At 38.6% G+C, this 24,311-nt stretch overlaps 1 protein-coding gene and 2 long non-coding RNA genes across 4 annotated transcripts; 2 read left to right on the top strand and 1 right to left on the bottom strand.

The window, feature by feature from the left end:
• The first annotated feature begins 806 nt into the window (after positions 1-806).
• On the top strand, positions 807-11,429 carry LOC111345549 (hemicentin-1-like). The gene is made up of 10 exons (XM_088727690.1): positions 807-1,091; positions 2,725-3,084; positions 3,443-3,715; positions 4,077-4,370; positions 4,816-5,070; positions 5,508-5,768; positions 6,218-6,529; positions 7,138-7,419; positions 9,145-9,396; positions 9,835-11,429. Exons 1-10 carry the CDS (start codon positions 1,025-1,027, stop codon positions 10,137-10,139), a joined length of 2,661 nt encoding a protein of 886 aa, XP_088583816.1. The 5' UTR covers positions 807-1,024; the 3' UTR covers positions 10,140-11,429.
• A 1,795-nt stretch (positions 11,430-13,224) lies between these two features.
• Positions 13,225-23,663, bottom strand: LOC148726625 (uncharacterized). Its single transcript, XR_015989782.1, has 3 exons — positions 23,525-23,663; positions 14,118-14,283; positions 13,225-13,813 (listed from the first exon to the last, which is right to left on the bottom strand). It is a non-coding gene; the product is annotated as an uncharacterized LOC148726625 (long non-coding RNA).
• On the top strand, positions 15,840-19,603 carry LOC148726626 (uncharacterized). Of its 2 annotated transcripts, none has more exons than XR_015989751.1 (3): positions 15,840-15,904; positions 16,778-18,343; positions 19,137-19,603. It is a non-coding gene; the product is annotated as an uncharacterized LOC148726626 (long non-coding RNA). The 2 variants fall into 2 exon arrangements; XR_015989752.1 differs by having other exon boundaries at positions 15,861-17,320; positions 18,161-18,343.
• Positions 23,664-24,311: the final 648 nt, after the last annotated feature.

Raw genomic sequence — 24,311 nt, 5'->3', positions numbered from 1 at the left:
AATTAATGTAGGTTGTGAAAACTTTCATTGCTCCTGCCTCAGAATAAAACGTCGCCTTACAGACTTTTCATCTCGACCGGCGACTCTCGTTTCGTGAAGCGCCGAACTTGTCCAGCGTCTTAAAAATATCACCTTTGCTATCCCTGAAAAGAGGTTTGTCTCCAAGGACACTTTACTTGCGAAGGAAAGTCCTCGCTCTTCGTTTCTCCTGATAGTAAAGTAAATAAAATCAAGAAGATTTCAATAATTTCCGTCAATCCTTCTCTCCGATTGACCTTCGGCTTAACTAAGGTTTTGCAGCGTCACCTGTACGGAACCGACAGAGGAGTTTTACATAGTCCTGTCAAGTACGCCGATTCGAGTTATACTTTAGGGCCATGGGGGCTACCCGGCATGCTCAGGAGTCAGTTGAGTGAGGGTTTCTTTACAAAGGCAAAGGTTTCAGGGCTTGACGAAGGAAATACAGATGAGGAAAATTCATATGGCGTCGTCACTCTCCAAAATGTCAAATAGGAGGATAATCTGTTGATTTCTTTTCATTTCCTTCCCTCAAGTACTTAAGTCGAGTTTTGCGTGAGGTCGGAGTACAAAAGTCCACTACAAAGCTATTCTTAGGTAAGTCATTCTTAGCTTGTTTTTCATGTTATCCTTGTCGAATTTGTTTTCCGTTTAGAAAATCTGGCTCACACGTTAAAAATTTCAACGAGACTCAACCATTGAAATCTGTTCCTTCTTTGTCAATGCAAAAGAGTCACTCCTTGGCAAGTCAGGTGCGTGTAAATTCTTGCCTATCACAGATCATATTTGATCTAATTAACAAGAGCTCCGGAAATTGATACCGGAAATTAGGTTCCACGCAAAAGAGTCACGATATAGACGCATTCTAATTGGCTCGTTTTAGTTTCCGCGCCCGCTGTCGTCACAGTTGCATAAGATTCTTTACTTGCTCCGAAAAAAACATTCACAAAAGAGTCTTGGCAGTGTTTAATGGCCTCTCTGATTCTTCTTGTCGGGAAGGCATAAAATGATCCAGCTAATATATTTTGGGCTGGTGCTGTTTTTATTTTTTTCCTCAGAGTGGCGTTTTGTAGGTGAGTGAAAGTGCAATAGTGTTGGAAAGTAAGACTTCGATCGAACCAGCTCTTCGAGCTCATCTGACTAAATTGAGATCAGTTGTGACTGTCTACGCAATAAAAAGTTAGCTTTTCTATCGATCAGCAGCGAATAATAAGTCAAACATATCGGCACGACTGATCCTAAGAAATTAAACGGTATCTGGGGTTTACAATTCCTGTTTCCTCAGACGTTGAGGATACAAGCTGGCCGGCGAGGGAAGGAGTGGTTTCCTCATTAGCTCATCCAGTCTTTTTTTGCTTTGCTACAACTAAAAACATAGTGATAACGCGGTTGAGGAGAATATTAGTTGCGATTCCTTTTTTTTACTTCCCATGTTCAGTCTCGATCACGTGAACAGATAAAAAAGCGGATTTCACCCGTGTCTGTGGGAAGTTAACATCCCTGGAAATTGCTGTAGTTTTTTACAGCTAATTCTAACAGAATCTGGGAAAAAATCTAGGCAAAGACGTAAATAGATTATCTTGGGAAACTGAAATTCCAGCATTCTGGTCTCTGAAACTACACTGATTCGAAGCAGCGTGGTTTCCTCATTTAAAAAAGAAGGGACAGGACGAAAATGCAGAATTTATTTAGTTTTCTTGTTCATATCTTTCATAAAAATCAAACAAATAATAGCACAGTTGAATTGCTTCCTTGTGAATCGCGTTAAATGTTGCTGATAACCTCTCTGCCAATTAGCAGTCTAGAAGCTTTTTGTTTTCCATCTGTTCAAAAAACATTTTTTTAGCGTGACTTTGATTATAAGAATTTGTCGGTGTTTTTGAAATATCGTAAAACTAGGGTTCAAGCAAAGGAAACAGTATGCAAAGATCCGAGTTTTCCACAGCAAATATTTAAATAGAAACTTCAGTCGGTCAAAGTGCCTTATCGAACGCTTTATTTTTGATATTTCCAGTTATAAAGCCTTTAGGTCGATTGTGTAAGTAAGGTGCCGGCACACTTTGGTTGTCTCAATAGATCTGACCGGGACGAGTTTTTCATGTTCTTCTTTTCCGGTGAGAAACGAAAACAGTATATTGATTCTTAATGAAATGAGTACCACTTCTTACAGGGCAGTCTAGTTATTCCTCAAGGTGAGGGATTAAGTGAAAAAATTAATTTCCATCACCACTCTCCCTTTTATTGGCAATCAGTTCTTCCAGAAGAGTTCAGCAGATACTGCTGGGTTTCGTTTTCATCAAAATATAGGATCCACAAAGATTCAAACTCGAGCTCATTGCCTAAGATGCGAGTCGATCTCCACGTTTTTCGTGGAAGTTTTATCGCTTGTTACTTGTTATTTTCTTAACCTCACAACAGAAGGGGGGAAAACCTCTTTGTAAAACCTCTTTGCAAGTCTGCCGGACAACCAGTTCAGACAGCACACGATATGTTAGGAGAGAAGGTAATGAAAGTGAAAAGCGGTCACGTAGGACATGGAAAGAGATCCTTACCAGGCTTCAATAGCAAGCAAACTACTTGATATGCGGGCTACATTATGTTTGGGCTATAAAATGTTACGAGACTTCCTTCAATCAGCCTCATGCGAGTGTGATTGAAACTAATATCGTTAAAGTTGATTTCCTGCGTCTTATCTTATCTCGGCAGACTGTAAGCCAGCCTTTATCAAGACACCCAGCTGCAATGGTAAAGTCTATGTTGATAAAGGCACCAACCAATTTGCGTTATCGTGGGACTTTAACTCAGACGGAGAAACAGTTACCTGGGTGGACCTGATGTACAAAAAGAGCGGTTTCTCAGACGTGCTCATTGCCAGAAAAATTGGAAGCCGACTCCAAGTCCCAAGTACCACTACTTACTTTGGAAGGGTTAATGCTACAACAGAGAAAGCCACCTTTGTTATATGGTACATTGCTGAAAGCGACGAAAGAACATTTGAATGCAAGGTTTACTTCTCATCAGCATCTAACCCCTGGATAATAAGTACTGTTAAGCTAATTGTAGTCGGTAAGTCTTCAACTTGAGTTGTCATGGCAATTACTGCAATCAACGACAAAATGGTAAACATGACAGGATTTTTCCCCTCCAGTTTTTTTCCTTATCGCCTTATTGGCTTGCCGCCTCCATGTCTCCTCCTCTTCCCCCCCCCCCCCCCCCTATAACTCAGTTTGTTTCCTCTTTACCCCTCGAAATCTTGGCTCTGTGTGTTTGTTTGTGACTCACAGCTATAGGCGCTAAGATCGAACGGAGATGTTTGCTCACATCAATCAAATATACTCGGATGTGCTTCTGTTTATTTTTCTGCTTGTAATCGGTAAAATAGGGCAAACCTCAGCTAACTACGTTTCTTTCTTTAACTTTAAAGTTAAACCAAATATCACACTTAGAACAACACAACCCCTCCTGCTGGACGAAGGAAACACCAGTACGTTGCTATGTGTTGCCAGTGGCAACCCTAAACCATCCTACACGTGGTATAAAGACAACGTAAAGGTTCAGGAAGATTCCGACAACTCCAACTATATAATAACATCAGCCACCAGGTATCACACAGGGATGTACCGATGTGAAGCTGTTATCACTGCCCCAGCGTCGGGTCCATATAGGACTGACTACAACGTTAGTGTAACAGTAAGATGTAAGTACAAGATATTCAGTTTCGCTAATCCTGCTTTGCTAGCCGCAATATGGAATTAATTAATTAATTGCTTATGATATTCTGACAAACACTAGTTAAAGAACGTCTTTTGTCTCGATGGGCCATTTGTCAGTTAGAGTAGCCCCTTCTCCCGAATAAAAAAACTATCTTCATTTCGGATCCTATATCAGCTCTTGCTTCCAAGTTTTGGTTTGCCAGATATCTAAGCAGGGAAGTGTTACGTATTTTGTCAACCAGGATATCACCTTGAGATGGGAAAAACAGATGTAAAACGAATCCAGGGCCTATACTTACAAATTTCATTTAACATGAACGCTTTTATTTATTTTCCTTTTTTCAGACAAGCCCCAACACAACGTTTATAGTTTGGAACGCAATGAAACCGTTTATTTAGGCCGTGATGCAATGTTTTATTGTCGAACGGAAGCATTCCCTACTGTAACCCAGTACAGCTGGTTTAAGGATGAAAACCAAATTTCCAATTCGAGGGACTACACGATTGATAATTTCGGTTATGGAGAAAGCAGACTAACGGTGAAGCAAGTTAAAAAATGGAACGTTGGACGATACTCTTGCTATGGAAAGAATGACGTTGGAAATGGAAAGAAGAAATTCATTTTCTTAACTGTTCGTTGTAAGTTTTACTGCATGTCCCTTTCTCTTTGAGAGGTATCTACACACACGTACGTGTTATTTAAATGTTAAATAAATCTTGTAAATGGTTAAGACGAGGAAGTGTAAGGAAAACCCTCCTTAGCCACCACTTTGCCGGCAGACTTAACTGAAGTGCAAGTGAAGTGAAGTGAAAATATCCCTGTGCCTCTGTCCATATCGTTTGGGAATCTATAGCACATAGAAATTCTATTATTTATCTTTTTCTGTCTCTGCGGGAAAATTATTCCGAGAAGCTCCCCTGCTGCCATTCACCCTACCTTCAGAGAGAACTGCGGCACGGTCGTCGACTAAATGAGCAAGGCATTAATTACCATATGGAGAAAAGCGGTACTCGAAAAAACAAACCTCTGTTAATTATATGTATCCATTCCAGGATCTTAACAATTCTGTTGTATGTGTTGCAGATGCCCCTCTGGAAATAGCTTTGACACCAGATCCAGCAGTTGTGAGGCTCAATCAGACTATAGTTCTGACTTGCCAGGCAGATGCTCTTCCATCGCCTCGATATCTGTGGATGCTAAATGGAAAAAATCAGACCAAAGCTGTTTATAACACTTTAAAGCTAACGAATGTACAAGTAAATGATGCAGGAAATTACACATGCGTAGCAGAAAACTTTTTTGGACACAAAAACACAACAAGAGTTGTCAACGTAGAATGTGAGTTTGCATGGCATAAAAAATAGGTTCACAAAACTTGCTGAGAGTATCATCGGCTCCATGCTATATTAGTTGATCAGCCGTACAAAAGGATGGATACTTATACCAAGAAAACCTTTCCATCCGACCTGAGACAGCAAATGTACTTTTCTGTTACCTACCATAAAACTTGGCTCAAAGTAATGACAACTTTGTTTTCTAAACCGATCACAGAGACGGACTGAAGTAAAAACCTACGATTATTTTCACTTTTTTCATAAAAACTGCTCAGTCTTTTGAAATCCATTTTCTGGGAAACTCTGTTAAAGACCTCAGTTGGCCATTTTTTCATTATTGAAATGGTATCTATGCAAAGCCTCTTTACTTTTACTGAGTGACACTTTAAGTCACGAGATATCTGACGACTTCGTGTAACTCATTTTAACTTTTGTCATCAGATGCCCCTGCCGTTCATTCATTTACTACTGGAACTCCTAAAAACACTGTAGTTCAAGGAAAAAACGTGACGGTTACGTGCAGTGCAAATGGTTACCCTACACCAACGATCACCATTAAAAGAAATGAAACTGTTATCAATAATGTGGGGAGATTTGTAATACCCAACATACAGCTCAACGAAGAATATACCAAATACACCTGTGAGCCAAACAATACTATAGGAACAGGCGCTAGGAAAGAATTGAAGATTACAGTGCAAGGTTAGCACCATTGCCTTTTTTTAGTAATGCAACTCTGTTGTAATATTGTAAAACAGAGGAGATTCGTGTTCGAACTCTTCCTGTCGTTTAGACATTTTTGATTTATCAAACTTGTGACTGCATGGATGTGTTTCTGCCCTCCTAGTGAAATTAAAGGGCTACTGATTTCTTTGTAGAGCCTTTCCTTAAATGGGAATGAAGCAGAAAAGTATTCTCCTCAGCGCGTCTAGACTGCTAATTTGTTTTCATTTTCCTGTGTGCCTTTTAATTCTCAAGTAACTCAAGAAGATTTCGGCATTTAGATAACAGGTACCGAACGGATTTTATTTCGGTCTTTTTTCCTTTTTTTTACTTAGTTTCCTCTTTAACAATTCAGATCGGCACATGATTAAATGTTAAACGACAATAACCTTTCTGGCACCAATTTTCATTGATTAATCTTTTCACAGTTCCACCGACCATTTCTGGAAAACCACCAGATTCCAAAAATGTAAAAAAGGAAAATGAAGCAGCTGCGTACCTATGTAGAGCTGAAGGCAAACCGGCACCAAACATTACCTGGAAATTTAAAGGAAAGAATCTTATCGCTAAACCACCATTCGATATCTCCACCACAGTGCTTGTATCGTCCGATAAGCTTAGGACGACTCAGTCAGTTCTCACCATTGAACAACTAACCTGGAGAGAAAGTGGTACTTTTTCTTGTCTTGCATTCAATGACGCTGGTCAAGCGATACAATCTACAGAACTCGAAGTCGAGTGTAAGTTCGTGTCACCTATTGGGAAGGGTTAGGAGTCTATTTACAAATCATCGTTAACGTGTTGGTTCGCCTAAAGGACAGGCGAAATTTTTGTGCGTTTTCAGGTGAGCAGAGGCAGGCGCAAGGAGAGCAAAAAGAGTGAATCATGCAGTGGGAGAGTGTTTCACTTGAAAAGCCTTTTCCTCCACTCACCACTCACCACTCACCCCCAAAAGATCTCACCTGTTTTTCAGCTAACGTGTGACGCTGGGGAGTGCCATGCCCCTGGGTATTGGGGACGATAAAAAAAGGGAAGGAGGCTGGGGGAGCAGAAAATGGCAAAGAGGGAAGGGCTGATAGGATGCCTACCCATTTATGGAAACCTTTAGCGATTCTGACTGTACCCATCCATGCATCTGTCTAGGGATGGGATATCGGATTGTTCCATCCTTGTCACAAAAGGATGGAACAATCTGTCGATCCGTTGTCCAGCATAAAAACCACTGTGCCGCCATCAAGGCCGTGTTATGGCTATGTTTACATGTATGAAATATTTGTTGTAGTGGTCGTTAATGACTGTGACGAGGCGATAGTTTCACTTATCTTTATCTGTTCATTTTTTTCCGTAGATCGACCAGTTGTCCAGTCTATGGCAGATCACCCTAAAAACCTTACCGTGGATGAGGGAGCAAATGCAACTTTCACTTGTAAAACAAAGGGTTATCCATCTACCCAAGCTCACATGTGGCAGTTTAATGGAAGCAGAATTTCGGGAGCTAACTGCTCAGGTTGTCATATAGCAACGTTCACAAAACCTTACGTGAAAAAAACTGACGCTGGGTGGTATTCTTGCACTGGTAGGAACATTCTGGGAGAAGGTCCTCCTGCATGGGCATATTTAACAGTAAAGTGTAAGTACTAATGTGTTGGCTTATATTCATGTCTGTACTGTTCAACAATGCAAAAAAAAAAAAGAAGAAATCTCTGACCTGTTGCCAGGATGAGACAAAGGACCAGTTTTGATCTGATTCCAATTGGTAAGCAGAACCATCTATTACTCAGAGCTTGTTGGTCTTTTTTAGCAAAGTGTCAGCCTTTAAGGCACAAAAAAATGTGTGCACCCAACCATCCTTGTTTTATGCCATGAGAACACTAACGTTCAATGTTCGAAAAGTTCTAAAAAGTGCCCTGAAAGCCACTTCGACATCTATTGGCAGGTAATTAAGCTAAAGGTTTGGATTTGGACATCTTAATTTTGGTTTCTAGTTTCTTGTATCAATCGATAGAATGACATATATATTTATGTATATATATATATTTATTAAAAACTGGATCATATATAATGCAATTCAAGACTTTTTATTGGCTTAGCCATTATGGTATATGAGCCAAAATACCATAATCTAATATCTGTACATTGTAACGTCCGGTTTCTTTTAACAAAATAAAGTCGAGAAGATTTGTCTAACATCTTGGGGGAGCTTTTTTTAATAAAACAACTATTCCACTCGCGCTTGTTGGATATGAGATGACTATAGCCAACTCGGCGCAATGCGCCTTGTTGGCTATCTATCATCTCATATCCGACGCGCGCTCGTGGAATAATTGTTAAATATATATATATATATAAAGTGTAAAATTTTGATGTTCGTAAAACAGTGCTCAATACATAGAAGTAGTGCGATGTATATATTGTGGGAGGAAAAAGACATAAACTACAAGTTCATCCCTACAAGCCTGTTTCGTGGTTACCCACTCATCAGGGGATTGAATGAGAATAATCTTTACCATCGCTTATATACAATATAATATAATTTACATAATCTTAATGATCTAATTTATGCAGCGCGAAATTTAACAGTTTAGTTGTTGCGTAAGGGGGCTTTGTCTCTGTGGCGGCAGGAAGACACGAGTTCTAATTCATTACGTTTGTTTGGTGTTGATAGTTTGGGTCGGCAGATGATTAAGAATTTTTCTTTGAGGCTGAGGTTACATCTTTTACTTGAGCTGTTGTACGGCGAGTGTGATGAGAGAATGCGCCACGAAATAAAGTGTTCGATGTTGTTGTCTTTGAGGGTCCAGATGTGCTTCCTGAATTCGGTGGACTTTCTGTCATATATATATATATATATGACAGAATATATATATATATATATATATAAACACAGTGGTTTCGTGGTTGCCCACCCCTATTGAGTGGGCAACCACGAAACAGGTCTGTAGGGATGTAATGTAGTTGATTGATTTTTTTCTGCCTATCACACGCCATATATAAAAAAGGACGTAACTACATTTCCCGACAAGCCTGTTTCGTGAATCGCTTCACTCTTCAGGGGTTTAATATATATATATATATATGTATGAATCGTTGAAATTACCTGATGAGTGTGGTCATTTTCGACCATACGAAACAGAGCTGTCGTAATAAAACGATGAACAACCTCTGAAGTCTTGAACCAGTTTGTTATAATTATATGTATATATAGATATATGTTCTTGCTCTCTGCTTAGTTTAAGTTATAGAGACAGTCATGGCTTGTGCGTAAAAGAAAAAGTCAGTTCACAATCTCTCTTTTCCTTCTCCGAAAGGAACATTGTACTTTCAATTTTTACCCGGGTCCTACATCTTTTCACAGACCGTCCTAAAATAATCTCCTCACAAGACGTATATACAGTAAACGAGACTAGAAATGTTTCAATGTCGTGTCGGGCAGATGGCTTGCCTAAACCTAAAATTATCTGGAGAAAGAAAGGCAGTAGTCAGGTTCTTGGAATTGGAGAACAGTTTTATGTCCTGAATGCCCAGAACATTGATGATGGTTTGTATTCTTGTAATGCAAGCAATTACTTAGGAGAGGACACAAAAGAAGCCACGTTGAATGTTCAAAGTAAGTTAAATGTGTTGTAAATTGATCTTAAAGGTGAATTGCTCTGAATAGAAACAGCAGGTGAAAGACTGAGAGCTTACAGATACCAATGAGGTGCTGCTATCACCTGAACCAAGCAGCCATAGGTTGGCAAAGAGCCAAGTTTAAATGTCTTTTTAAATACCACATTATAACAAAGCCATCAGATACTCCAAACGTTGGCTGTATTCCTTAACCTCCTCCAAGCGATCTCCACTCAAGGCAAACGATAGCAGCTTTCATTCTTTTCCGGTTGACATTATGGCTATGACAGATATATACTTTACAGTCGTGCGTCTATCCAGACAAACAACTTTACTGATCAAGCGTGGGAGAAAACAATATATTTTAAGCCCTGCTTTTCAGCTTGTTTTAAAATACATATTACAAAAACAAACAACGATGTTGATTTTGTTACAGCGCACCCAAAGATCAAGGTATTCGGCTCCACAGTCACGGTGATACCTGGTAATAAAGGGGAAAATGTGACCTTAATTTGTACTTTCAGTGGAAACCCGCGTCCTCGTGCATCATGGAAAAGACAACTTAATGGAACAGATCTGAGTGTAAAAAATGATTTTTACGTCCAATACATCTCCCTGACGAACGACACCTCTATCATGAAAGTGACGGTTAGAAAGACTGGTGAACATTTCCATTGTGTGGCCTCAAACCTTCTCGGAAATGATAACTTGAAATACACGATACGAAGAAGGGGTATTTGAGAATTAAATCTCTGCCTACTCAGTTTTAACTGTAATATCGTTGTTACTATAATATCGTTGTTACTATAATATCGTAGTTATTATAACTAAGCGTCTAAACGGGTTTGCATTCTCATTTTGCCAAAAAGTTTTGTTTCCCAGCCGAATCTCCCATACTAGAGAAGAAAAATAAGACCAACATAATATCTTATTGCAGCATGTTTAAGGAGAGTGATTGGTGATATAAAAAGTGAATAGTGAAAATCTAGTAGCTTTCAAAACATCACTGGCTCCCATAAATCACCAAATGCATGCGTTGTCACATGATTTTCCATAATCAAAATAATGAACTTTCATGACAGGAAAAGTGGATCGAACACAAGATCTTGAAAATGGAAAAATGGACCCATTTTCGTTTACAAGAAAATTTCGCTGACCTGTTCTCGATAAATTCTTCTGTTTGTGAAAGACCAACATAAGTGCACTACAGCTGCATATTGGTGTGTGTTAGGAATCTGTAATCAAAATTTTGTTGATAGGTGTCCCTGATCCTCCTCGTGATGTGAAACTTATGGCTTTTAAAGTAGCCGACTCTATTACTGTGAATGCGAACGTGACTGCGAACTGTGAATGCGAACTGTGAATGCGACTGAATGCGAACTGTGAATGCGAATTGTGAATGCGAACTGTGAATGCGAACTGTGAATGCGAACATGACACCTGGATACAATGGAGGATACGAACAAACGTTTACAATTTATTTTCGTGTGAGAGGAAGCAGTGACTTTGTGGAGCAACATGTTGGACCATGGCTAGAAATTCCGGACATCGCGACGGCGCACGCGCGGGTTTACTTGGCAATATGGCCGCCAAATTCTTAAAGGAAATGTATGGCAGAAATAAAACAAAATAAAATAGAGCAAGTTCTGGCTTACCAGGAACTAGTGCCGCGATCGTGTCGAAATCTTGAAAGTTTCCTCGGCTATTCTGACTAAGTTGCTTTCACAGACGAATGTTACTGGCCCTGATGTTTATTTTCGAAGCTTGGTTCATACAATGCTCTGTATTTCAGAAGCTTGAAATCCAATTTTTGCAGCCGAACCAAATTTTGATGCGCCGTAGCGGTCAAAATTTTCAGTGAAAAACAGGCTTTCTAATGCTGTAGTATAGTATAGTTATTACTGTTTTAGGAGCATCTCGATTAAAGATTAAAGATTAACATAATCGGGATAGACCAAGTGCCGCGATCGCTTGAGGAAAAGCACCGTATGAGGTACTATTTCACCAATTTTCACCCTCCATGCTGATTTCTTCGCTCTGCTAATTGCCTTTAAAAACAGTTCACAGAAGCACAAATCAGTTCTACCGAAAGCAAAGATATCAAATGTCACGCGAACATCTCGTTTGTGTTGATCCGAGAACCACATGATGTATTCTGGGGAAAAAACCTCGTATTTTGCCTCAATCCCTGCCATGTTTGGTATCAAAATTTTCAGTGAAAAACAAGCTTTCTAATGCTGTAGAGGACTCTGGGATCTACCTTAAGCCGACGGTTAAATTGGTCAGCAAACATAACGATGTAGCTTCAAAAGATTCGCGGGAAAAAGAAAATATATTTCCTCTCTACTTTCACCGCTTTCTACCGGAACTTTCTTAACTCTTTTAGTTTAATATTTTAGAATTCACAACGGTTGGATGAAATATGTCAGACAAGTTTAATTTACTTGATGTGGAGAAGTTTAAGAACGCTGTTAGTGACGGTCGGGAATGATCGTTGCGAAGGATCGTGCACATATACGTTAAAATAGGTTCGCAAGCAAAGTGTTTCTTCTAAAGATATACTCTTGACAGTAATCATCAAATATGACTGTTTGCGACACTTGTACGAAGCGAAGCAAGCTGCATCAACACGCCAGATAAGCTGTAGTTATGTTGATCTACTAAATGTTTTCTTGGCTACGAAGTATTCTGCTAAAGTAAAGGAGGATTGCAGCAGATTAGAGCTAGGGCATTTGTGGGGAGGTCAATAATGGATTTAAAAGAAAAAATGGGAAATCATACCGGGATATACAGCAGAGCGAACTTAAGCTTGCCCTGAAAGCAGACGAAATTTTAACTATATCTGAATTAAACAACAGTGAGACATAAAAGAATTAAGGATAGAGCTGAAGCAGCATTGAGAGAAAATGAAATGAAGTTTTGAAGGCCCGCTGTGAAGAGCTTTACAACAAAATGGTTGTATATGAAGCTTCCAACAAAGATACCAGTGAAGACCTTGCTGTGGCAAAAGCAAAGATTGACAGTCTTGTAACTGAAAATAATAAACTCCATACATACATTGAAAAGCTTGGACACTAATTTTGATCTAGAGTAATTTATATAAAAACCAGGAAGTTCAAAGGAGTTGTTTCTTTAAAAGGTATGGGCTCGATCAGTGGATAAAAAAAAATAAGTCAACAACCAGAGAACCAAATAAGACTGACCATAAATTAAAAAATGGGCTCAGTCAGTGGATAAAAAAAAAAAATAAGTCAACAACCAGAAAACCAAATAAGACTGGCCATAAATTTGAAAAAGAATAGCCTGGTGACCAATAATCAATTTAGATGTATGAAGTGCTCTCTCTAAATTTTCATCCATCAGAGAGATATCACACAGAATAAATTTCAAAGCAAAAATCCTCAGGTGCAATAAGCCATTAAATACTAGCAGAAAACTATTTTGGAGAAAAAAAATTTAAAGAAGTCAAACAAATATTGATCATGCTTTACCACAGAATACATGTACCACATCAACCAATTATCATTTTTCAATTAATGTAAACCACAAATTGCTTCACAAAATAATTTGAATTCCAAATCAATCACAGGGGTTGAAACTTTGAATGTTGAGTGCCGGAGAATTCACCCCCAGAAGTACAATAAATGGGATACCACAAAAGATGTGCTCTGAGTTCAACTGACAATTTATTACGGTGGCCAATTTACCATTTCAACTTTGTTGATATATCCAATTTATTAAACAAACAACATTATTCACTCCGACAAAGGGCTAACACTCTAAACGTCAACTTTTATAATCTTAACGGGGGACAATTTACCATTTCAACTTTGTTTATATATTGAAATTATTAGGTTAAAGGTTAGACCTGTGAGTTTCCATTCCTTTCACAAACTAACAAATTACAAAATGGAATATTTTACACAGTCACACTTTTTATGCTGTTGATGCAGGGCAGTCTGAGACAAAAACACTACAATACATAAAAAGATTCTCTAAGTTGCATGGCCTTTTTGCCATTTCAACACATAGCTTCTCCAAGGGATACCTAGGAGCCTTGTAGAGTATCCCATCTTTGTTAACATGATGAACTGGGGACTGTGACAACACGGGCTTTATCTTAATCGGGATTAGTCTATGGCAAATCCCTCTCCATGTTCTTTCAAAAAGTACCACGAGCGTTTGGGAAGGTATTTGAACCTTGTGAAGTCATTTCTTTGAAGTGAAAAATACCCTCAGCGTTCTGAAGGAATTCCTTTATCATGTGAAACAAAGCGCCATATGTCTAATTCCAGATCCGCATATAAAAGGGTGGGTGTGAGGAACTTTTTACACCAGTTAGCATGCCAACGGCAAATCGCCGACTTCCTTCTATAAGCCTTTTATTGCTGATTTGAGTTGGCCTCAAAAAAGATCTGAAAAATTAGAAAAGATTGCTTAATTCCGTAATACTCTTCTTTATTAATTTTTTTTTTTATTTTTAGAAAAATAAGATTGCAATCTCTAATAAACCTTAGCAAATCCAGAATAAGATTTTCAGATGGCTCCCAGCTGCAAGCTTCCAGTGGCCATCCTCTCCATTTCAACAAGTAATCATAACCCTACAATCACATTTATATACAGAATATAAATTATATACTTCAATAACGTGAGAAACTACTTTGCCGACTCAGGGAATAATAAAAACACGACGAGTAAAAGAATACTAACAAGACTTACCGAGTCACATTTTCGCCGGGTAATAATTCTCTCCACATCGAAAAATCTTCCCCTATTTCTTGTGTGGGTGGCAGTGTCGTATAAAACGACAGAGGAAAACGAATGATGTTGTTTGTTGTCAACCACGGGATTTCGACTAGCGACTAAATACAGGAATGGCTCCGACCTGTAATTGGATGATAAAAATAGTAAAAGTTAATAAGTTACATCTTAACTCCTTGCACGTGAGTATTGTTTAACCTTGTGCCTCCAAGCGGAACAGTGAAATATGAATGCGACTGAAAACTCCGATGTGTCAAACAAGAGATGGTTACTTACATAACGAAGGGGAGACCTTTCTAGTTCAGCGATATTCCATCTGCTGACTCGTTCCGCTGACTAAACTCATTAAGTCAGTTCAGACTCAGTTCAGGTGGACGACTAGAGACTGGAGCCATTCCTGTATTTCACCGCAGGCAGGAATGGCTCCGAATCATGCGTTTATTAATTTTCTTTTTTTTTTTTTCGTTTTGGCGAAATAAATTTTAAACTGAAATAAAATCGAAAGAATCGTGGTACCTCGACATGATTCAGTGCGAGAATTCCTACCACTGGTTTGACTGGTATGACATTCTTTTTTGGTTTGTTTTGTTTTTTCCTTTTTTCAGGTATAGTGGAGTTGTTAAAAATTACCAAGCGAAATTAAAGTAATCCGCGACTTTCTTCCTTTAGGTGTTGTGCAAAAATAGATAAGGAGCCCGATAAATGGATTTGTCTTTCATGTGAATAGTTTTCCCGGAAGTCAATATTCCACGAAGAAAACTCCCTCGATTGCGGCCAAGCCACATTTCTCCAGCAGAGCATGCTGTAAATTAAAAATATCGGTCGGAGCGTCACGTAACATTGCGTGATTTTCAAAACGTGACATGCAGTTGCTGCATTATTTTAAAACTTAGACACTACGTGGCCCCGTTTTTATTTAAGAAGGCTTCATTTACAAGCATTGTAATGTCCAACTTAAGAAGAACTTAATAAAAGGTGCTTTTGATTTTATCTTAGTTTAAAAATTATTTTAGCCAAAACGAAAGAGACATTTATAAACTCTTGAGTCGGAGCCATTCCTGTCAGCAGTGAAATACAGGAATGGCTCCAGTCTCTGATCGTTCCCCTGAACTGAGCCTAGACTGACCAAATGAGTTTAGTCAGAGGAACTAGTCAGCGGATAACTTAGTCATCGCCGGATCACCGCTGAACGACCTCGCAGAACAAGAAAGGCCCTCCCTTCGTCATGTAAGTAACCATTTCTTGTTTGACACATCGGTGTATTCGCTCGCATTGCTATTTCACCGTTCCGCTTGGAGACACACGGTTAAACAACACTCACGTGCAAGGAGTTAAGGTGAAACTTATTAACTTTTACTATTTTTATCATCCAATTACAGGTCGGAGCCATTCCTGTATTTAGTCGCTAGTGGGATTTCGCGAAGACGCCATATTGCCTCATCAGCATAAATTCATTAACTGGCCCGCTGCTTATGCGCGGGCTCAAATGTCCGGAATTTCTGGCCATGCGCTCAGATAACAACATGTGCACCATACAAAGACTTAACCCTAAGACCGACTATGAATTTACTGTTCAGGCTTCAAATAGAGGTGGCAAAAGTCAAAAGTCAACTTTAGTTAACGTTGTGACGCCAGGTAACCTTGTTCATGACAAATTTTTATTTTGGATATCTGCCTTAAATCTATTTTAATACGTTATTTTTCCACTTTTTCAGAACCCTCCATACCAGCTAAGAGAGGAATAGGTATGTTCGTCGCTTGAGGCTGTTGTCTGTGTTGCCGACTAATTAAGACAAGAGTTATTGATTCAGTGACAATCACTTCTTGAATAATTTAGCGGCTTGAAAATTTTCCAAAGATGGCTATCCTATCACTCCTTGCAGCAGATTTCCAGGTCGTAACTTTACATTTACGCGGTCTTAAGGATGAGATTTGTTACACATCTGATCTTCATAAGAGGATGAGATAAATGTAATATCTAGATTTGATACCACTTCTAAGGAGCATCTAAAGTGATAGCAAATAACCAGTAGTTATGCAATGGGGATTCTGGCTCATTTTTGAGACAATCTTGATTGTAAACGTAACTCATGAAGACAACCTTGAAATCAAGGTTGCCTTTCTGTCAACCTTGATTTCAAAGTACAGGTGTGGCTCAATTTTTAAAAAATTCTTGATTTTCAGGGCAACTCATGCAGACAACCTTGAAATCAAAGGTTCTGGGAAATTTTGAATTTTACAAGTACACTGTATGAAATTCAAAGTTATGCCTTTGCTTGTGACGCCTGAATTTCACTTCATCACTTCTGAAATTCAACGTCTTTGCGCACACAAGCACGATTTGTGGTTTCATAAAACAGGATCGACACTTATATTGCATCTTCCTATGAAGAATGCGTGGTATGCCTTGATTTGATCTTCTGTAAAAACAGCGCCATTGTAACTGAAAAGAATTTGACGATCTGAGTTAAGTCCCTTACGAAAATTACCACTAGCTGGTCTTTTAACTTTTCCCCATACATATGGTAGAGGTGAAATTGTTCTTTCTGTGATAATGTTCGTAATTTTTTTCAGGTACACCTGAACCTAGATTTATTTGTTTTTATTTCTTTTTCTAGTGAGGCTCCACTAATCCAGTGGCAGATGATAATTTTCCACTTTCTTCCTTGCGTTAAGTTTGCTTTTGTCCTGAGTCCTGCCATGGTTGAACATCAATGATATTATCATGATGATTATCTGTTTCATGATTGTGTCTTTGTAATTTTTTTTTTCTCCAATAACAATTGTGATATTGTTCTTGTTCCACCAATAGCAACATCTCCGTCTTTTTCAAGAGAAATAAAGAGGCCTCACTTTTTTAATAGTTTTCTTTTTTTTTTTTAAGTCAACGAATTCCCTCGGGAGGCAGCTCCGATTCAGGGGAGACAACCTGAAGCTCTTCTCTGACGAATCCACGCTTTAGTCCATCTTTTAGATGGTAGAGAACAGGCTCACCTTCGTGCACATTAAAAAATATTTTCAACTGCCATGGATTTCGCTAGCAACCTTTGTGGCATTAAAGGTGTAAAAGTGTGGAATCCCTTATGAAAGGGTTTCCAAATCTCCACAAAAATTGTGGCCTATTAAGGGGAAAGGAAGCATGTGCATGAGATCGAAGTGTTGTAAGTGTAAAGAAAATAACAATTTTAGTTGTTAAGTACAGCACTTACGTTGAGGGACCAATAGACTGCAAGGTAGCTACATCAACCGCAAGGTAGCGCCAAAATTAAAACAAATGCTACTTAAATTGTTCACTATAGCGTTCAGGGACCAATTGACTGTAAGGCAGCCACGTCGACCACAAGGCAGTACAAAAATTTAATCATAATAATGGTAATTTTAATAATAATAATAAGGAAGGTTAGAATGAAATAAAATGAGATAGTCATATGATGACTAGGTTGGTTAGTTAGTGTTAAAAGAAATAGGTGGGGTGAAGGGAACTTAAATCTTAGGGAGGGGGCTGAATATTTGATTGATATAAGGAGGTTAGTATGGGTTGGTCTGAGGTGGTTGCCATTGATTTTAGGTTAATGATCAATAAAAAGCTACCGATATCTGTCTTGAATTTGACTGGCAATAATAGCAGACTGACACAATAGTAAAGGTCAAAATAATTTAATGCTATGAAAACTTGACCAAGTTATTTTGACAACACGGTAAATAATGAAATTATTGCAAAGTATAAACGAAAGAAAAATTCTCCTTCTCCAATATTAGCTTAATTCAAATAATGGAACTTTCCACTATGTAAAATTGACAGTAATTCGTTTTAAATGATAGATATTTAATGTTGGATAAAAAAAAATGCAGGTAACGGTTTTTTGTAATCCTAGCTTGTTCGTTCAAAAAGAGTCACTTTTTGGTCTGAATCAAAATGAAACCAAATGTTTGATTTTGATTTAACATTCAGGTTCACGATGAAATCCATTTTTCTATCTCATTTTTTCCTTTCTTTACAGTTGCTCAATGTTGTGAAGTGAGGATCCAATCAGTGATAAGATGCGAAGAACAGCCATTGCCAAGGCAAAATGTCATGTCGAGCTTAAAGGTGTCTTGATCGCTAATCCGTTTCTTCCAGAAAGTGAGTACCATGTCTTACGGCCTGGAGGAAAGTGGGTAAAAAGCAACACCATTTACTAGAAGTAAGTAGACTTTTTTTTTTTATCATTCTGTTTCTGGTCAGGCGTCAGATGTTGGTATTGAAGATGTTTAATTTCTTGCTGATTAGTAGTTCATTGCAGCCAGAGAACCTTCTTTAAGCGATAGTATATATTTAAGAATTGGAGTGGAAAAGAAATTTACTTGGAAAGAACAGTATATCTAGAAAAAGAGAAGCAACTTGGTTAAAAGTGTAAATGGAAATGGAATTAAACAATGAGGACATAAACCAGATGTTAAAAACCTACTGAAAATTTTACAGTTTTGTTTAGAATTTTTGTATTCGCATGTGTAAAAAATTGTTTATGATATTTTCGTAGAAATTCAATATCCATTTATGATGTAAAAAAATTGTGTTCATCATATATAGTAAACTAATCAAAAATGGAAATAAATCAACTTTAATCATGGTGCAATTTTTTAAGTATATAAAATCACGTAAATCCATCATATTTCAAAATTTTTTATTGTTCCAATTTAATATTCAGAATTTTCCTGATCAAACATTATTCTGAAATTGGAAAAAAAATTCGTAAGAATATAATCTGACTAAAAAACTTCAGCTCAACATCAAATGAGAAGCAAAATGAAACAAAATAAAAAGTGGATTATAAAACTTTAAGAGAAAGGGAAGAGGATGCAAATAGCTACCCGGTCCTGGCGAAGGATAGGGTCGGACACATCCCTGCAGAGTCTTAAATAACTGACGGTGTGTTACCCAAGTGAAATGTGGTAAGTAGAAAGGATAAAGTGATTTTGCCATTGTGTTTGGTATAGGTGGCCGTGAGTGGAACACATCACAGAAAGAGAAACAGAGAGAGAAAGAAAAATGAAGACCTGGGGGTAGAAGACGGAACGTCGACACTATGGCTCGTATAGTTGAGAATCTTCAGGAGCAAAGCTCAACTGAGCAGGGGTGTTTGTTTCTAGTCTGGTGCCAGACCTTTGCTCGACACCCCCCCCCCCCTCCCCCCTGCCGAGTCCAAAAGAAAGAAATGACAATGCTGGTCACAGGAATTGAGCATACAGATAAAAGGAATAAGAGAACTTAATTAAGTAGTCGTGGCTGATTCAAGAATAGAAAAGATTTATTTCTTGATAATATTTGTAACGCATACGATGCGTCGCGAAGTAAAACTGCAAGAGTGGAAACACTTCCCCTAATGATCGTTTTTGATAAAAAATAGTCCAACAAATGTTGTATAAGCTAAGAATTAATGATTAAATAAAAGGTACTCAGGTTGATTGGAAAAAAAATTTTTTCACAGTCTCCTGTGGCCGGGTGTAAGTTTTTCGAAAATTATATTTGTGTTATAACCAATAGAAAAGAAAATGAATTTTTTTTTCCTCATCCCCTGACGCCACGATTGCGTAATTTCATTAAGTAGAGTTCACGCACGAAAAGGAGTATGGTTGTGTTGGAAATTTCTTTCGACTTTGAGTGACGATGTGTGCTAAAAAACGTGGCACGTCAAAATTTAATAATAAACTTTATTTACCCCGCAAAAAATGTGTCAGCAATTCCATAAGGAACCGTTGGTATTAATACATGTGCAGCAAATATAAAACTATCAAAACTATTAAAATGGAAAAGTATATTTAACAATTATTCCACGAGCGCGCGTTGGATATGAGATGATAGATAGCCAACTCGGCGCTACACGCCTCGTTGGCTATAATCATCTCATATCCAACAAGCGCGAGTTTTATTAAAAACGTTAAATTCAATTATTAAATTTTATTAAATTCTTAGCTCCCTTTTAATTTTAAGCTGACACGTACGCTTACCATATTTGTAGATTAGGGTATATTGGCTGATATACCATAATGGCTAAGCCAATAAAAAGTCTTGAATTGCATTATCCAATGATCTAGCTTTTAATAAATGTATTTATATATATCGTGTCCTCTTGCCGCCATGGAAACACGATAGATACTTCGAAGATACCAGGAAGACACGATAGATACTTCGCTCTGCATTAATGTATTGAGCACTGTCTCACGAATATCTACGTTCTACACTTTATATATATATATATATAATCTTTTAACCAAGCGCGAGGGTCGCACTGGGAGAATATCGGCCCGAGGTCTTGACAGTGCGGACCGAGCGCAGCTCCGTCCGTACAAAAAAAGACCGAGGACCGATATTCTTCCAGTACGGTCCCGAGAAAGCTTGGTTGATAAGGGATTTATTACATGACTGAAGTTCAAAGGGACACGAGTGTGGTATCATTCGGGACCATTCGGGACATTGCCCGGTCCAATACTGAGAGAATATTGACCGGCAATAGAGCGTTTTGATTGGTTGATTTTAGTTATTGGCCCTCTGACCTCCCGAGTCGTGTAATAAATATATATATAAATAAATAGAATAAATGTTTGAAAAGAAAATTTGCCCTGAGTGGGATTTGAACCCACGTCCCCCTGTTACTAGTCAAGTGTGATGACCATTACACTATCAGGACAACCATGCTGGCAACACGGCAACTGTGATATACGTGATCGGAGAAGTGGTCTCCCGCTCAGGGAAAATTTTCTTTTCAAACATTTATTCTATTTAAGTATGATTATTTGGGGTGTACAGGGTCAGGGTTTCCCTCGTATACAGAATTTGTTTAATTGAAATTGGCCTGTATCCGTAATTGGATCCTCCATTGTCATCCGCTGAGTTGGCTTCGGTCGTGTATCTTTAATAGATCCTTAGCTGGGTTTCATATGGGGTTATAGGCTTCCCCTATCCTGTCACCTTGAAAATTAAGTTTCCCGGGAGACCACTTCTCCGATCACGTAAATCACATCTTTGATTGCCGTGTTGCCAGCATGGTTGTCCTGCTAGTGTAGTGGTCATCACACCTGACTAGTAACAGGGAGACGTGGGTTAAAATCCCGCTCAGGGCAAATTTTCTTTTCAAACATTTATTACATTTAAGGATGATTATTTAGGGTGTACAGGGTCAGGGTTTCCCTCGTCTACAGAATATATATACATACATATTTACGATATAACTATGTTAAAACTATGTTAAAAAAAAATATATATATATATATAATGAGCTCCACGCTACCTTGGAGATGGTTGATATAATCCTCAGGATGCAAAGGAAGTATTCATTGGGATGTATTTGGAATGGGTAATCGAGGGAGGGTGGTGACTAACGTATAAAAACAAATTACGGATGTGATGGTCAGAGCGGTTCGGATGGTAAGTCTTATCACCGATGCGTGACTGATTTTATTGTATAACTGGCAACGTCCGCGGGCAAGATAAACCGAACCCTGGTTCCTGATTGGCTACCCAAGCGGGTAAGGTCGGCCCATTTTGCCAGCTCGAGATTGTCGTCTTTAATCCTGCGCAAGAAAAAAGTGCGTGGAGCGGCAGAAAGTTCGTCACTTTTGGACTACGTCGGCGACGAAGTTGTAAAAAGTGGCAGAAGACAGTTACAACTAAGAAAAAAAAATTAAACGACCCTCTTGGATTTATGGTGCTACAAACACAGTTGGCTTTCTTTCCCGGCTCTTGAAATATACAGGTCATTCTTTATTCTTATCACAGCAAAATCTTTTTGTCATATATAATAAATCCTTTATTGACCAAGCTTATCCGGTCAAGATGGCTAGAAATTATCCCCCGTTCCTTTTTGGCGTTTTTGTAATATAGACTTCCGGTGGCAGATGTTCAATACCTCTTTCCATAAGCTATGATTGGTCAATGGCGGGCCGTATTTCACTGTGCGGACCGCTAAATTCAAAAGTTTGAACTTATTGATATATTTGAACTTATTGATATAATAGATATTTTACTGACTTTGTTTTCTCGGTCCGTACGGAAAGTAACGTAACCTCGCTTTTTCTGCTTGAATTTGTGGCCCATACCTGGGCCACAAATTCGAACGAAAAAAAAAACTGGTCGCGTAAGTTTCAGTACGAACCTCTAACTTGGTTAGTCGCAGTAGGAGGTATTGACTTCGCAAAGGTGGAAATTTTTATAATAGTCTTTCTGGTGCGTAGTTCAAAACACAATAAAGGTCTCTTACTCACACGATAGTTTTTCCTGGATATCTGGCATTTTCAGTAAATCGTTGAAAAATTAATCTCTGGTCATCTCTTCTTACCGATCGAAAAATTGTGGCGGAGCAGCTCAGAATGACAAGATTTCCCATTTCGGTGGGCAAAATCACCCAGACAAGAGGGGAAAATTATTCTCTCTTTTGTTAGGTTTTTTTTTTTTTTTTTTTTTTTTTCGTGCGGATTGTTTACATGCTTTAGAAGCGCACTGTTTTCCTCGTGTTTTGCTGTCAGAAAACTATTCCCATCTCGAAGCAGATGACGGCTGCAAGAAACTGTTTAACGTTGCACCTAATTAAAACGCCGACAACCACACAGCCCACAAATAACTCGTGTAACGCGGGTGCGACCTTCGAACTTCATCCTTTGATCGATGACCAGCCAAACTCAAGGTCAAGAAGCGACAAGTCACAGAGGGTCACAAGCAGAATCGAAAATCATTGATACTTGTCGCAAGTAACGATCTGCCCAAACTATTTTCGCTATCGAACATTTGGTATTGTTTGCCGCCTTTGGGTCGAACCAAACCCAGCAGTATCAGCAGAACCTTTTGAATTAGATATTATTTTGTCCGGAACTAAGTCATCGAAATCAGGCAGATTAAAGTAGAATACGAGCAGTATGATAAGCTAAGCCGATTGTAAATCGGATAGATAGCTGGCATCGCAAGCTTTGTATATCGCCTATAATCCTATACCGCAGAAGACTGTCGGGCCCGAAAAACAATGGGTGGAAAAGGAAGCTGAAAAATTTTGTAACGTCGTCGTGGCACTCAAATACGTATCAAGGAACTTCAGAGGTTCAAAATATAAGCAATGCTGGATTTTTGTTTGTTGTTTGTTTGTTTGTTTGTGTTAATGGAAGGCTAGAATTAGAAGCTGCCAGAGGAATTCCGAGAAAGTAGATCCGATGCAGCTATGACCGGACGATTACCTTGCCAGCACTTTAAAAACCGCCGCCCGGTTAGCTCAACTGTGTAAGCGCCGGACTCTTGTGCGGGACGTCGAGGGTTCGAGCCTCACGTTTGCATTTAAACGAGCTATATAACCACATATCGCTCATATGCGATATGTGGTTAAATAAAATTACTTACTTACTTTCTTAATCTCGTAGTATCAGTAACTTTATCGGCTATTTACGTCGTAATGGCGCCTTATCTCATCCTGTCGACTCGTAGCAACAGGGCCGTAGCCAGACTTCAGAACAAGACGTGGCAAGTTTCGGGTCTGGCATGCGCCCAACCCCCCCCCCCCCCCCTCCCAGAAAATTTTGAAATCTAGAGGCTCAGAAATACTCTTTCAAGCATTTTCCGTGGCATTTTTCTCAGAAAAATTAATCTTAGGCAAGTGTAGAAGTTCACTTTTTGCTCTTTTTTATTGCTGAGCGCTACTTGTAAGAAAAAAAAAAAAAAAAAAAAAAAAAAAAAAAAAAAAAGGCCAAAAAATCTTTCAAGTTTCCGGAACAATTCATGATCGTACCCTGAATTGTTTGTAAAGAGACTAGAAATATTTCGTAGGTTTCCGGTAATAAACCGCGATTAATAATGTTTCCTAGTTACATGCAGAAACAAAAATCTGTCAACTGAATAATGGAAGCCACTGACCCTTTCACGGCTCAGACATCAGTTCTCACAATCCATAATACACTTTTTATAACTGATTTTAGCGATATAATTAAGTTTCTAAATTAAATAATATTCGCCATTTCGTATTTCGCTGTCTTTTTATCTTCTCTCCGCTTGAAAATGTGTTAACATTTGATGGAGAGATTTTGTTTAAGTCGCCCGAGAAGTTAGAGGAATACAGATTAACATCCGACAAAATGGTATAAAATGGAACGCCCGCACTGGTCTCTGACGCCCCAAGATTTGGAGCATAACATGCC

This window comes from Stylophora pistillata, chromosome 7 (assembly GCF_964205215.1).
Source record: "Stylophora pistillata chromosome 7, jaStyPist1.2, whole genome shotgun sequence".
Lineage (NCBI taxonomy): Eukaryota > Metazoa > Cnidaria > Anthozoa > Scleractinia > Pocilloporidae > Stylophora > Stylophora pistillata.
Note: the sequence above shows the minus strand (reverse complement) of the source record. Positions and strands in the feature narration are given on the sequence as shown.

Excerpts from the sequence above, each read along its gene's own strand:
- LOC111345549 (XM_088727690.1), top strand. The coding sequence starts at position 1,025 with ATGATCCAGCTAATATATTTTGGGCTGGTGCTGTTTTTATTTTTTTCC. Across the intron at positions 4,371-4,815 it reads CATTTTCTTAACTGTTCGTT|ATGCCCCTCTGGAAATAGCT; the intron begins GTAAGTTTTACT and ends TATGTGTTGCAG. Across the intron at positions 9,397-9,834 it reads AGCCACGTTGAATGTTCAAA|CGCACCCAAAGATCAAGGTA; the intron begins GTAAGTTAAATG and ends ATTTTGTTACAG.